Source organism: Cnephaeus nilssonii, assembly GCF_951640355.1.
Source record: "Cnephaeus nilssonii genome assembly, chromosome: 7".
Lineage (NCBI taxonomy): Eukaryota > Metazoa > Chordata > Mammalia > Chiroptera > Vespertilionidae > Cnephaeus > Cnephaeus nilssonii.
The window spans coordinates 93,640,816-93,655,159 of NC_137078.1; the positions used below are offsets into that span (position 1 = coordinate 93,640,816).

Sequence of the window (14,344 nt, forward strand, 5' to 3'; positions counted from 1 at the left end):
GGAGGAAGAGAGGCCGAGGGCTCTCCGTGAGGGGGCAAGGTGAACCCACATGCTTTCCTTGGAAGGCAGGCAAGTGCCTGGGTACAACCCACAAAATAAAGTCAGTTATTTGCACAGGATTGCCATAGATCTAAACACATTTTAAATGCATTCAACTATTTTACATTTCATAGTAACCTTTTTTTTATTTTGTTGTTTTTTTGACAGAGAGAGAGGAGGGGTGAGGAGGAGAGAGAGAGAGAGAGAGAGAGAGAGAGAGAGAGAGAGAGAGAGAGAAATCGATGTCAGAGCAGAACATCAATCAGCTGCCTCCTGCACACTCCCTACTGGAGATCAAGCCCACAACCTGGACATGTGTCCTAATCGAACCAGCAACCTTTTGGTGCATGGGATGACACCCACCAACTGAACCACACCAGCCAGGGCACACAGTGGCCTTTCTAATTATGTTACTCATTTTTAATGTCGCTCTTATTTGTCATGATTTTATCTCTTTTATGGCAACATTGCCTTAAGCCAATTAGCTATGTGCTTATGGCAAAGATGCTACAACAAAAATACTGGACATGAATCATACCACCCAGCTCCTAGGCCGCAGTGCAGTTCAACCACAGAATAGCTGAGAAGGCCGGGGGTAAACCCTACAGGTGGCATCAAGAGAGAGCAGGGTTGGTAGGTATTTTGGGGTGAGATCAGGCAGCTTTAGAAGGGCTTGGGAAATACTTTATGACACCCCAAAAGCCAGGTGGGGCTGAAAACATGAGCCTCTTGGTTGCACATTATCAAAAACATGGTGAACTTAATTTTTAATTTTTTAAAATATGTTTTCATTGCTTTTTAGAGAGAGAAGAAGGAGAGGGATAGAGAGATAGAAACATCGATGAGAGAGAACATCATCCTTTGGCTGCCTCCTGCCACCCCCTATTGGGGTTCGAACCCACAACCCAGGCATGTGCCCTGACCAGGAATCAAACCATGACCTGTTGGTTCCTAGGTCGACACTCAACCACTGAGCCGCAACAGCCAGGCTTAATTTTTAATTTTAACTAAATTAATTTGAAATAGCCACATGTGGCTTGTGGCCACCATACAACACAATGCAGATCTAAGCCACCTGCTCTATTGAAGAAGTTAATCTGGGCTCATTTCCATTGAGCAGACAGCCCAGGTCCTGGCTTTCTGGGCTGAGGAGAGGGGGGTCACACAGCACAGAGAAGTCACCCTCGTGCCCACTCATTAAATGAGCTAACGCCGGGAAAGCACTGAGCGCCCCCACACACAGCACTGCCTCCGTGGCTGAGGCAAGCAGAGACTGGGAGCCCCACTGGAGGGAAGAGGCCGGTGCCTGGGGGTGGGCAGGTCTCCCTAGGCTTGTGGGAGGTCACCCCCGCCCCCCGCCCTGTACTTTGTTGGTATCTACTCTGGGCCAGGGGATGTCAAATGCTTGAGGACAAGTGCATGTCTTATTATGACCATTTCACAGATGGGGAAAGTGAGGTTTGGAATTGGCAAGTACCTCACTCCAAGTCACCTGGCCAGCAAGCGACAGAGCTGTGGTGTGCCCACAAGCCTTGCTCTGACACCAGCTCTGCGTACATCCCCTAGGCAGATGCGGGGGAAGGGGCCTCCCGCGCAAGGGAAGAGGAGGCATGGCAAGAAATGGGGCTGGGGCCTCCTCCCTCCCTGCCCTTCCTGCCAAGGCCACTGACCCACCCTGCACCCACCCCGGGGCAGCCTCTCCCAGCTGCTGCCCGGCTGGAAGTCCACTTCTTCCTGTAAGCAAACACTCCTGGGGACTCCCCAGAGAGTAAAAGGGCCATAAAAAGCAATAAGAGGCCAATTAGCTCACCCTTATCTGAGCTTCCTGCACCTCTGACGCCTCTCTGCCTGCCTAGAGAGCAAGGCCGGCTGGGATGACAGCAGCCGTGCAAGGCGGGCCCCTGCCGCCGGATATGAAGGAAAGGAGCAGGTCCGTGGGGAGGATCTGAGAAGGAGAAGCTCAGGGAGGGGAGAGGAAGCAGGAGACAGATAAAAGGACCTCTCCCAGGTGCAAATTCACGGACCAGACTTTGGTCGAGAACACCAGAAGGCCACCACGGAGCTCAGGGCACGTTCTGAGCCCGCCCCCTCTCTCTCCAGGAGCAGGCCTGGGACAAGAGGGGGGTGAGTGCCCTGTGACACCAGGGACCTACTCTGTCCTGGTGGCCCCATTCCATCAGCACAGTGGACACTCATGGTGATCGATGTCCTCCCGGCCTATTTTACAATAAGAAGCCCCACTGCTACCCAGCCAGCGAGGCTCAGTGGTTGAGCATCGACCTATGAACCAGGAGGTCACGGTTCAATTCCCCGTCAGGGCATATGCCTGGGTTTCGGGCTCGATCCCCAGTGTGGGGTGTGCAGGAGGCAGCCGATAGATGATTCTCTCTCATCACTGATGTTTTTCTGTTTCCCCCTCCCTCTCTGAAATCAATAAAGAAAAACAATTATTTTTTAAAGCCCCACTGCTGAGAATGGCCCCTGCTGCTGCAGGCACAGGCCCCAGGTTCTCCGAGAACCTCAATGACAACAGATTCCATAGGTCCCTCCCCAGAGCCTGCAGAATGCGGGGGTCAAGGAGAAGACCCCTAAACCAAACGGTCTGAGTATTCCTAGCTGGGCCCCCACACACAAGGCATCTCCGGGGCCTTTTCCACAACAAGGTAGGACTAATAGGAAAGGGGAAGAATTCCACCTTTGGTGAATAGAAAGGACCAGAATAGCCTTTGCCTTATAAGGCCTCGAGCAAAACTGAATCTGCAGCACCCGGAGGGCTGTGAAGGAGGAGGGCTGTGAAGGAGGTGACGGAGGGCGGGCGGGGACAGTGCCTCCCAGAGCATCGCCACCCCCTCTAGGCATTCCGCACATCCCTCAATCCAAGACGCAAAAAAGAAAGGCAAAAAACGTTTGAGCCCAGACTAATCCCGCTGCCGGATTTCTTTTCAGCTCTGGCCGCTTTCTAGTTCCTGTAACATGTCAAAGCCAGAGGGGCCTGAAAGATCACCTGCTGGGATGATTCAAAGCAGCTGCCCCTGCAGTTACCCGGGCCCCTACCCCGGCGATTCTGGGTCCAGAGGGGCCCAGGCATCGCTGGGTCCAATGTGCAGCCAGAGCTGAAATCAGGGGTTCACAGGCTTGAGGTTGGAGAGAACACTCCGGAGCAAACAGACCGGTATAAAACCACAGCTCTGCCACTGGGCTCCGCGCACAGGGACAGTCACTGGGTGTCCGGGAGCTGCTGGAAAACAGAGCGAATAGTCCATTCTGCTTCCTACTGTGAGGATTAAATGAGATCAGGCAGGGAAAGTGCCTCGCTGTGCCTCAGTTTCCATCGCTGTGAAATGGGGCAACAATACCTCCCTCTTAGGGTTCGTCTAAGGAGTAAATAAACCAGGCATGTAAAACACTTAGCACAGGGTCTGGCACACGTGAAATCCTCCTGCTGTGCCACTACCCATCCCCCCTCTGCCCCGCCCCTCCTCCAGGGACAGGGTCCCTGTATGCATTCCCCTCCTCACGCTGCGGCCAGCCACCTCTCACATACAGAAGGCTGCAGGACCCCAGGCTGTTTGTCCTGTGCCACCTCACACACAGTCACACACCCACTGACTCAATAAGCAGGAGTGGTGGGAGCCCCCAGGGGAAATCTTAAAAAAAAAACGGCCCCTCGTGCGATATTCACCAATGGGGAATGAGCACCAAGGCCCCCGGGGAACCATCGCAACCCAGGAGCCTGCTCCACAGCCTGAGAGGCTGGCCCGGACCCACCCCGGCCTTCTGCTCTGTGTGCACACACCGTCCCCCCGACACAGCGAGGGCCCCGGACTCGGCGGTCAGAACTTGGACAGGCCCTGCGCCCCCAGCAATAACTTATCAAGGACCACGTGGGGTTTTAAAGATGAACACAGGTTCTCCTGGGAAAATGCTCGGGCTCTGTAATTAGCCCACAAAGAGAGCCATGAACCAGCATGTGTCATAAAACCACAGTTCTATAAATAAATGTACGCACACTGTATGTGCGCAGGGCAGAGCCGCTGGACGGAAACACACAGCGTAGAATTAAAGCTCGCTTTTAGTCTACCATTTTCTGTACTTTCCAACTTTTCTACAATAAACATGTATAACCATTAGTCAGAAGAGAAAAAAAAAAAGATGCCTAACCAGTTTGGCTCAGTGGATAGAGCGTCAGCCTACGGACTGAAAGGTCCCGGGTTCGATTCCGGTCAGGGGCACGTAACTTGGTTGCGGGCACATCCCAGTAGGAGGTGTGCAGGAGGCAGCTGATCGATGTTTCTCTCTCATCGATGTTTCTAACTCTCTATCCCTCTCCCTTCCTCTCTGTAAAAAATCAATAAAATATATTTAAAAAAAAAAAAAGAAGAGAAAAAAAAAAACACATCTAAGGTAATGCACTGGCCAACGTGGGTCCCTTGTACCTTGGTCTGCCCAAGACAGACCTGCACCCTTTGGGCACAGGGATAAACAGCCGCTCTCCCAGCCAGTGTGGCTCAGTGGTTGAGCATCAACCCAGGAACCAAGCAGTCACTGGTTCGATTCCTGGTCAGGGCACATGCCCGGGTTGCAGGCTCGATCCCCAGTAGGGAGCATGCAGGAGGCAGTTGATGGATGATGTTTCTCTCTTTCATCAATGTTTCTATCTCTCTATCCCTCTCCCTTCCTCTCTCTCTAAAAATCAATAAAGGAGAAAAAAAAAATTTTTTTTTTTAAAAGAGCAGCTCACTGACTGAGCATCTGCTCTCACATCTCATCTCATCCTCCCAAAGGCTCCGTCAGGTGGGCCTACTGCTCCACCTTACAGAGGCAACAGCGGAGCAGATGAGGCAACAGAAGGTCCTGGGTCACGGAGCTGAGATATAGGGCGGGTGGGGTCCGAACCAGATCTCTGTGGGAGACACAGGGCCGAGGGCTGGAATACTGGTTCTGGGAGCCGCCCGGGCTCTGCCTCATCTCAGCCCCGGGACCTGAGGGTGATGACAGTCCTCTCTGCGCCCGTGTCCACATATGTAAAACGGGGGTTGTGGCAGGGCCTGTGAGAGGGTGAGGGAGATAAGGCAGATAACGCTCTTAGAACAGGGCCTGGCGAATAGTAAGTGCTGATCACATGCAGCCACACACCCGGGCACAGGAAGATAACCCAGCCCTGCACAGAATGGCGGCCCCGCCCCCAGGGCAGGGACTGTCTGCCGGGTCGTTGCAGTGGCTGCCCCATCGTAGTGCTCAGTAAAGATGTGCACCATAAGAGGATGGAGGTTGGAGGTCAAGGGCAGGGAGGACACCAGCCAGCCAGCCAGCCAGCCAGCCAGCAGAATACTGGACCAGGACAGCCCAGCACAGTCCTGGGTGGACAGGAGGTCTGCAGACGAAGAGCAAACAGAGACCCTGACCTCGGGCTTTGGGCCCAGTGCTACCACCTGCCAGCCAGCCCCCTGGACCTCTCTGAGTCTGCACAATGGGCCCCCTAATAATCTCCTCTTTCCAGGGCCATTGTGTTCGTCTCCTATTGCTGCTGTGACAAATCACCACAAGCTCAGTGACTTAAAGGACACGAATGTATTATCCTACAGTTGTGGAGGTCCAAAGTCCAAAATGGGTTTCACCAGATGAAAAGCAAGGCATTGCCCATGCTGTGCTCCCTCTGGGGGCTCCAGGGCAGAATCTGTCCCTTGTCCTTTTCCAGCCCCTGGAACCCTTGGCTTGTGGCCTCCTCCACCCTCTTCGAAGCCAAGAGCAAGGCATCTCTCAATCTCTCTCTGACTCTGACCTCTGGCCTCCCTCTTACAAGGGCCCTGGGGATTCCATTGGGTTAACCAGGATAATCCAGGAAAGCCTCCCCATCACAGATCCTTAATGTAATCCCATCTGGAAAGCCCGGACAAGTCCCTTTGCCATGTAAGATACCATTTTACAGGCTCCGGAGATTAGAACATGGACCTCTTTGAAGAGGGATAGAGGCCCACTACTCCTCCTACCACCGTCATGAGAATCAAAAGGAGATGTGTGTGGAGCGGCTACTGAACTTCGAAGTCCATGTAGATGCAAGTCACTAGCATTGCACTGTGTTGTGCCGGGCACCGGGGATAAAAGCTGAAGAAGGCGGAGTCCTGCTGCGACAGGGACCCCAGGCATGGGCCTCACGGGATTCCTGAAAGAGCCCTCTGCCGAGAACCAATTCCAGCATGTAATAATTACAAGAGTTTCACCAAAAGGGTGGTGAAGCTTGGGGACCTCAACAGGGTTGAGTCACATGTAGTTTACCTGTTGGAAACGGCTAAGGGGCACTTCCCCCAAACCTGAATAGGATTGTTAGCTGCCAGACAGCTCAGGGCATTTTATTGCCTCCTGTTGGCCAAACACCTGAACTGGCTAGTCTCCAAACTGATAATGTTTCTGTATATCCTTTGATACCATACCCTTTGAAGTGTAATATCTCCGCCTTGCCTTGGGACAAACTGAATAAAAGCAGGGTCCTTGGTCAAGGTGGGAGTCTTCTAGCTCCTTCAGCTGAAGCTCCTCCGACCCCCAATGCTTTCAAAGCTATCTTTCGTCCATGGACTCCTTCTTGAATCTACGCGCAGCCCCTTTCTCCAGAATGCTGAACCCTTTGTAAGGCTGGGGAAAAAGAACCCCAGCAGCCCTCAATGTCACAAATGGTGTGCCCTGTTCAGGGGAGAGACAGTGCGGCTTTTATACTGGATCCTCAAATGGTCCGTGACCAAAGGCCATCGCTCCGATGCGGAAACCCATTTAACCAGGGTGGGAAACAGAAAAACACCCAAATACAGCTTCTCCAACTTAGGGGCGAGGGGCCAGAGAGGGTCTTCGATGGAAAAGGGGGCCCCATAACCCGCCCAGGAGGGACTCCCCTGCCCACATGGGCCCTGCAGGACAGGACGCAAAAGGCTGTGAATACTTGGGATTTGGGGAAATGGCAAGTTTAAGGCCAAGCCCAGGGTTCCAAACAGCCCCAGTTGGGTCTGCAGCGACTGGGGAAACCTGAGTGACACCTCCATGACTGACCTCCCCAGGGAGAATTTCCTCTGGGGCTGGGGGCCACTCCAGCCTTGTCTCACTGCTCCCCCTGCTCCCCACCCACAGGCCAGGCTGCAGGCGGGCACTCCGGCCTGATTCCATTCTGTTCAAACGCTGCTTCCCTGAGCCTGGCCTCCTCTTGGCCTGACCCTGTCAGCACTTGACACGCCAGGGGAGGATGGTCTCCGGGGCCCGTCCAGGAATCCAGCTGCCCAGCTGCCTCGCTCGGGGTCCAGGTCCACGTGAGAGGTGCTGGCCAGGGGGCAGCACGGCCCATCTTGTCTGGATAGGTCCAGGAAGGGGCAGGGGGGTACCTCCAGGGGGCCACGGTGAGTCCCTACTGCTGGCCAAGCCACAGGCCTGACCCCACAGGAAACGCTGAGGGTGCAGGGGCCCCTCTGGGATGGCAGTCACTGGGCGGGAAAAGCAAAGCGGCCGGAGTCCGCAGGCAGTCACTGAGTGAGTGAGGGGTAAGAGGCACAGCCTGCCGCCAGGAAAGCACGGGAAGCCGGCGACCACGGGGCGCCCAGGGCCGCTCTTTCAGCCACGGCTCCCCCCGCGGCTCCTCCAGCGAGAGCTCGGGCTGGTGTGAGCGCACTGGCTGGACAGTCCATCAGGAAAGGCCAACCCTGCCGGCTCCAAGGGATGGCTGCAGGTCGGGAAGATGGAGCTCCAGCCCTGCCAGCCACCAGCCCTCCCAGATCGTGGGGAAACTACCTCAACTCTCCAAGCCTTGGCTCCTGATCGACAAAAGGGAAGGGATCCGGGGTCCCTGTCTCCAGGGCTGCGGCGCCCAGGGGGTGACATAAATGCAGGAAGCACTCAGTAAGGGGCAGCCGACACCCTCAGCATCAGCAGGATCGGGGACCTGGCTGTGTGGCCTTGGGCCACTCAACGGCTCCGAGCCCCATCCCTGCTGGCCTCTGACCCCGTGCGCTGCCAGAGTCAGAACCCAGGTTCAGCGATTCCGTGTCCACGCTGCTCATGACCTGTTCGTTTTCATGGATGGAGACACTGAAAGTCACCTTTCGGACCCCACTCGCCCATCCTTCTATCCCTCTGTACCCACCATTCATTCGGCAGGAATGTCCTCGGCCCGCGGCTGTGCCTGGCACCATGCCACGCCATGAGGACGAGGACACAGCAGCCAGCTGTCCCCGTGGGGCTGGCCTGCAGGTGGGGGACACTTCCTCACCCCTCTACCATCATGAGACCTCAGTGCGGGCGAGAGGGGCGGGGCTGCTCTTACTCTGCTCCCCCCTTTCAGAGAAGGGGCCTCCCCCAGAATCTCTCCCTGGCAGTACTGAGCCCACTCTGCTTGGCTCCCCAGCTGGGGCCCCCGGAACATCCGACTGCTCAGAAACGACTCTCCCAAGAGCTAGAGAGCATCTGTTCACAGGCAAAGTTCTTACTCCAATAAACACACAATCGGGTCATTCATAGGGAGCCAGCCGCACCCCCCACCAGAAGCCAAAGTCTGAGGCTCTGGGCTCGGACCTGGAGTCCCCAGCGCATTCCTGGAGGGTAGTGTGGTGGCAAACACCGGGCCTCCGGTCCGAGAGGCCCCGGTTCTAGTCGCTGCTCTGAATGAGCACATACTATCTCTCTGTAACGTTGGCCACCTCGATTCCCTGAGCCTCAGTTTCCCCACCTGTGATGCAGGCAATGACAGTGTCCACTTTCTAGAGATGGGAGGAGTACATGGGCCTGGGTGTTTAGCTCAGTGCCTGGCACACAGTAAACAGGATCATTATTATCACTGTTATTATTTGCTATTTCTACTACTACTACTACTACTACTACCACCACCTGGTAATAGATGTGTCCTGTTAAGGGAAGAAAAAGTGCGACCAGCCCTGACCGGTTTGGCTCAATGGATAGAGCATCGGCTTATGGACTGAAGGATTATGGTCTCCGGGCCCGTCCAGGTTCGATTCCGGTCAAGGGCATGTACCTGGGTTACAGGCACATCCCCAGTGGGGGGTGTGCAGGAGGCAGCTGATTGATGTGTCTCTCTCATCGATGTTTCTAACTCTCTATCCCTCTCTCTTCCTCTCTGTAAAAAATCAATAATATATATATATATATATATATATATATATATATATATATATTTTTTTTTTTTTTTTTTTTAATGAAAAAGAAAAAGTGCAGCCAGTTAGCTGAGCACTTGGAAGGTTGCTTTAATTTAACACAGCAGCAAGACAGACGGAATCCCAGCCACCCTCACTCCTGGGGTTGTTGAGCAGGGTAGCCCAACCCTAAACCTCATCCCACTGACCTCGGCATAACACACACCCAGCAATGCCAGCAGCTCTGTTTACCCCATAGACGCCTCATTCCTCCTCTGGGCAAGCCAGCCAAGCAGGCAAAGGGACCAGGAAGTCCACGGGCCTCCAAGCCAGGGACAGACCCAACAGCCCTGGGCCTGGATTTCCAATCAGCCTCTACTGTCCTGCAACTGTCCGTCTGGCAGGTGTGTTCCCTCCCCTGTGCGGACTCCTAGAGGGGGGGTAGCTGAGGGAGGAGAGCCCGATCAAACCCAGGTCTGTCCGATTCCCAGGGGGCAGAGCCCAACCAGCTCCCTCTAAAACCAAATCTACTCCAGGACCCAGAATAACAACAGCAAATATGTTTGGAGCAGCCAATAAAAGCCGGCCAGACTAAGCGCCGGATAAATATTAACTTACGTTAGCCTCGCAGAGCCCTGCAAGAAAGTAGATTTGTTATCACCATTTTATTGATTAAGAAAGTGAGGCTCGGCACAGGAAGCCATTTGCCCGGTGACGCACGGCTAGTGACCAGACCAAGACTTGAAGCCAGCTCTGTGGCCCAGAGCCTGAGCTCCCAGGCCCCCACTTTACCCACCACGCTCCTGCCACCAGCTGGGAAGCGGGGAGAAGGATGGACCCTGTGTCCCTCCCTCGGGGGCCTGGTAGGAAGGAGGTCACTTTGAGGCTGCAGCTCTGTCTGGACCTGGGCCGTTACTCTGTACCGCCAGGAGCTTCTCTGGAGGCCACCTGGGCAGCCAGGCAAAGCCCAAGGCCATTTCCAAACCTGGGGCAGGGGCCACGGAGGAAATGCAGTAACAAGAGGTGAAACGTCCTCCACGCGAAGGTTTGTTTTGTCAAAGCAGTGTTTGCTTAGTGACTACCTTCAGGGAAGTATTTTTTTTAAAATCAAGATTTTTTTTGTCCTTTCTCTTGGGTAACACGGAGGAGGAACTGGGTCTGGATGGATTCACCTCCCAGAGGACTCCAAGTGGAAAATCACCGCGCAGGGAAGGAGCTGGAACAGAAGGAAAGGAAGGCCTGGAAGGGAGGAAATGAAGCTGGGAGAAGGGTGGAGAGCACTGAACAAGGAGTCAGGAGGCCGCCAGCATCTTGGGCAAGCACCCCGCCCCCTAGCCCAGCCTCCCCATTTGTAAAGTTAAGAGGCTGGATGGAGGCCTCTCGCGACGCCTACTGTGATCAGTGCTCGCAGGGTCTCATGTCCCATGAAGGTCAGTCCCAGAAGGACACCCAAGCTGATCTTTATTCGTGCCTGTTGTGGGTGAGACTCCAGCCCTGGCACTGCAGCCCAGCCCAGGAGTCCAAGGCCCTGAGCACACCTTCTCTGCCCCTCCAGCCCCCTGGCGCTGGGAACATCCAAACTGGACAGGAGGCGGGAACAGAAGCAAACACGCCATGTGTATTCCGTGCTTCCCACAATCGGTCTCACTTCGCCCTCAGGATGCTTTCAAGTGGGTACTGTTATTTCCACCTTATTCATGGGGAAACTGGGGCTCAGCGAGGTTCACCGGCAGCCCAAAGCCACCCAGCTAGTGAGGTCTGAACCTCCAGAGCCCTGGTGCCTCCTGGAGGTGGTGTGCGAGGGGGCGGGTTGCTCCAGGGCAAGGGGTGGGCTGCGGAGTGGCAGGTGGTCTGGGCCTCGCTCTCAGAAACGCCTGGCGCACCCCGAGCTGTCCTGACCAGTGGGCTGGTGAAAACAACGCACTAGGCAGCAGCTCTGAGAACCACCGGGTCAGCCCAGTGTGGCACCCAGCACCGGCCAGACACACGATCAGGTCTCCAGGGCACACGAAGAGAAGCCAGGCCGGGAGGGGCGGGGCTGCTGTGCTCCTGACCCCAAGGTCGGGGAGGGGCGTCTCTGGGAGGGTGGCCTGAGAGAACCAAGATTCTCACTGCTCACAGCCCTGCCTCTGCCCAGGAGCTTCCTCCATAAGGACCCTCCTCCCACCTTCCCCTCTCCCACCAGTGAAGTCCCGCTCACTTGCTCAGCCAAGACCCCCTCCCGGCCTGGGCACCCTCCTCTGTCCCACTGCGAAGTGTCTGCCTCCCCCACCGGAATGAGTTTCCAGGCAGCTTCGCTCCCAGCCCACCTGGGGCTGTCAGCCTGAGGTCACAGCCACCCCAGGACGCCCCAGTGGATGAAATGCTGATTCATTTCAGGTCCCTAATCAGGGAGGAGAAGCCAGCTCCCACTTGAGGCCTTAATTACCCAGGGCCCGCCCACGCCCCCTCTGACAAATGAGCACATACAAGAACTTGTGTTGACAGAGATTTGAATCCAGGACTGTCTTTTGCTCTAGGGGCCCAGGGACACAGCTGCATCTCTGAGACCTCCAGCGAGGCCACACCTGCCTGGGAACGAGTCATCCCCCCACTCCCAGCTGGAAGACAAAGGGAGTCTCCCCCATCCCTCCCCGCACCAGGGTGGCTGCCCCTGGCCAAAACCCAGGAACTCTTCCCTTAGAAGGGGACTCCCTAAACACCATGGCCCCAGCAGTAAGCAGCAGTGAGTCAAGCTCTGAGAGGCTGGGAGAGGCCTCAGTTTCCACAGCCCCCCCACCCCCAAATGCGCTGTGTAACTCAGAGCTGACTTGCCCAAGACCCCAGAGGGAAGGGTAGGAAAAGGAACCGCCGTGACCAGGCGCCTGCTGCGATGCGGGGCCTCCTGCGGAACAAGATGCTCTTCTAAGAGGGAAGCAGTGCCCATTTTACAGATGAGAAAACCAAAGGCCAGAGGACTGTGACTTACACAAGGGCTCGCAGCCAGTGCTGGGGCCTGAGTCAGACCCAGGCAGTCACCCCCAAATCCAGGCTTTTCACCATTTGGCTGCGCTGCCCCAGGCAGGCCCACAGCTAGAGACAGAGTCCCTGACAACAGTCACAGGAAGAAGACCAGGATTGGCAAAACAAAGAGCGATGGCAAAGACAACGGCCTGAATACCAGACAGTCGGCTCATTCTCAGCCACGACCCAAGGGGGAGAGGACTTGCTATTTCCATTTCGCATGTGAACAGACTTACACTTGGAGAATTCACGTGACTCCTTCAGGCCACACAGCTAGCTAGCGAGGGGCAGAACCAGGGCTTGGAGTAACAAGAGTTTTAGGGACTGACCTCTTCCCTGGGGCTCAGGGATCTGGAACTGCGTTTCTCCTCAGCAAAGACCTGCCCTGAGCCATTCTGGCTGCAGCCCCACCCTTCCCCACACCACCTGCCCAGTCTCCCTCTTTTTCCAGTCACACACACACACACACACACACACACACACACACACAAAAGGAAGGAGGCTCACTTACTGTGTCTGGGGTGGTGAGGCCGCTGGGTCTGGGTCTGCGGAGAAGAGCAGAAGGAGAGCCCCGTCAGGCCGGGGCCGGCCTGGTGGACACCCCGTGGTGCGGGAGCCAGGGCCTGGCCAGCCTGGGCGCCTGCAGTGCCCGCCTCCTTCTCCCAGTCTCTTCAGTCATCAAGCTCCCCTACCTGTCCTGCCTGCACCACCCCCACCTCCACCCCATGGCCCACATCCCAACTCCAACCAGAACCAGAGGCCCAGCCTACTCTGGGCCTGTCCCCCCACCCCCAGCTCCTCAAGGAGTCCCTTGTCCCCAAGGCTGCAGGAAGTTCCTGCTAGTCCAGTCCCCCGTCTCTCCCAGATGACAAAATCAAGAGCCAGCAGCTGCCATTTAACACCAGCCTTATCAGGGCCCTCCCGCCCCCAGGCCACCCGCTCTCTGGGAGGAGCAGCCTCTGGCTGGTGTGATTCCCTGGGAGAAGCTGCGGGGAGCGGAGCGGGGTGGCTTCAGAGACGGAGCTGGGCCAGCCACTTCCATTTACTAAGTGCCAAAGCGCACCAGATGCTGCAGGAATGCTAGGAATCCTCGTTCCCAGGGGAGGCCACGGAATGCAGCTTCTTCCCAGTGCCTTCTCCCTTCCTGCTTCCTGGGGACAGCAGAGGGACCAGAGGCATGACTGGGAGCCTGGAGCTCCACCCCAGCCCAGAGGCCCGGGGATGGGAGGACCCAAGGCTCCCAGAGCACCTTACCCGTGACAGGGGCCGAGTCCAAATGGATCAGTGGGGCGTCCGTGTCCTCTGGAGCAACGCCTGGCGCTCCCAGGCCAGCACTGGTGTCCTCGTCATCGTCACTGTCGTCAAACTCAAAGGGCTCTCCGGGGTCGTCCTCCGCCTCTGGGGAGGGGCCTAGGCCTCCTCCAGGAACCAGCTGATCTCCTGGAAGGGGGGAGGAGTTACGAGCTGGGCGGCAGGGTCTCAGGGTTTGGCCCAGGGAGAGGTGGCTGGAAATGGGTGAGCAGCTGCGCAGGTCGGAGGGAGGGAAGGAGCGCAGTTCCCAGAGACTAGAGCAAACCCACGCCGGGGCCAGACGGCCCTCCTGTGCCCCTGAGGTGGCCTGTGGTTGGGTTGGGCTCTAAGCAGATGGGAGAGGATGGAGGGGCAGAGAGCAAGCCTCCACGGTGAGCATGTGCGCATCTGTACTTGAAGGCATGTTAGTCATCATCTTGTTTCCTGTTCTCCTATTTTGTAAGTAAGGGGGCTGTTTATTTGTTTGTTTGTTTGTTTGTGTATTAACAGGCTCTGGCCAGTTTCATTAAAGGAAATTTTTGCACAATTTGCTTCTCACCGGTCTGTCTGTTCTGGCATGCCTGTAGTGATATTGGACCCCCCTGGGTCAGGGATAGCCCGTGTGCATGCTCTCGTATTTTCCACACGCTGAGCCCAATTCGGTGTCATTGCACTGCAGTGATGGACAGCGGTCGTGGGCGGCCAGGCTAGTGCTCTATCTCAGGCTTGCTCAAGGCGGGGCCGGTGCCGGCGAGGATGAGCAGGTTCGCTTTGCCTCGTCTGCTCAGCCTGGGACTCTGCTTGAGCCCCAGCGCCGACTTCCACTTTTCATAGCAGGTTGGAGCCTACACTTGATCGGCCAGTGACGCCTTTGTCTTCTTTCCTGCCTT

At 56.1% G+C, this 14,344-nt stretch overlaps 1 protein-coding gene across 12 annotated transcripts in view; it reads right to left on the reverse strand.

The window, feature by feature from the left end:
• Positions 1-14,344, reverse strand: part of ARHGEF10L (Rho guanine nucleotide exchange factor 10 like) — a 137,961-nt gene that overhangs the window by 79,464 nt on the left and 44,153 nt on the right. For all 12 annotated transcript variants that reach the window (XR_013813741.1, XR_013813742.1, XR_013813743.1 and 9 more), the window contains 2 exons: positions 13,419-13,604; positions 12,676-12,709 (listed from right to left, as the gene is read on the reverse strand). Coding sequence is in view for 9 of the 12 variants with exons in the window: in XM_079776223.1 (XP_079632349.1) it covers positions 12,676-12,709; positions 13,419-13,604 (220 nt within the window). In the remaining 3 variants the exon portion in view is untranslated. The remainder of the gene's footprint in view (positions 1-12,675; positions 12,710-13,418; positions 13,605-14,344) is intronic.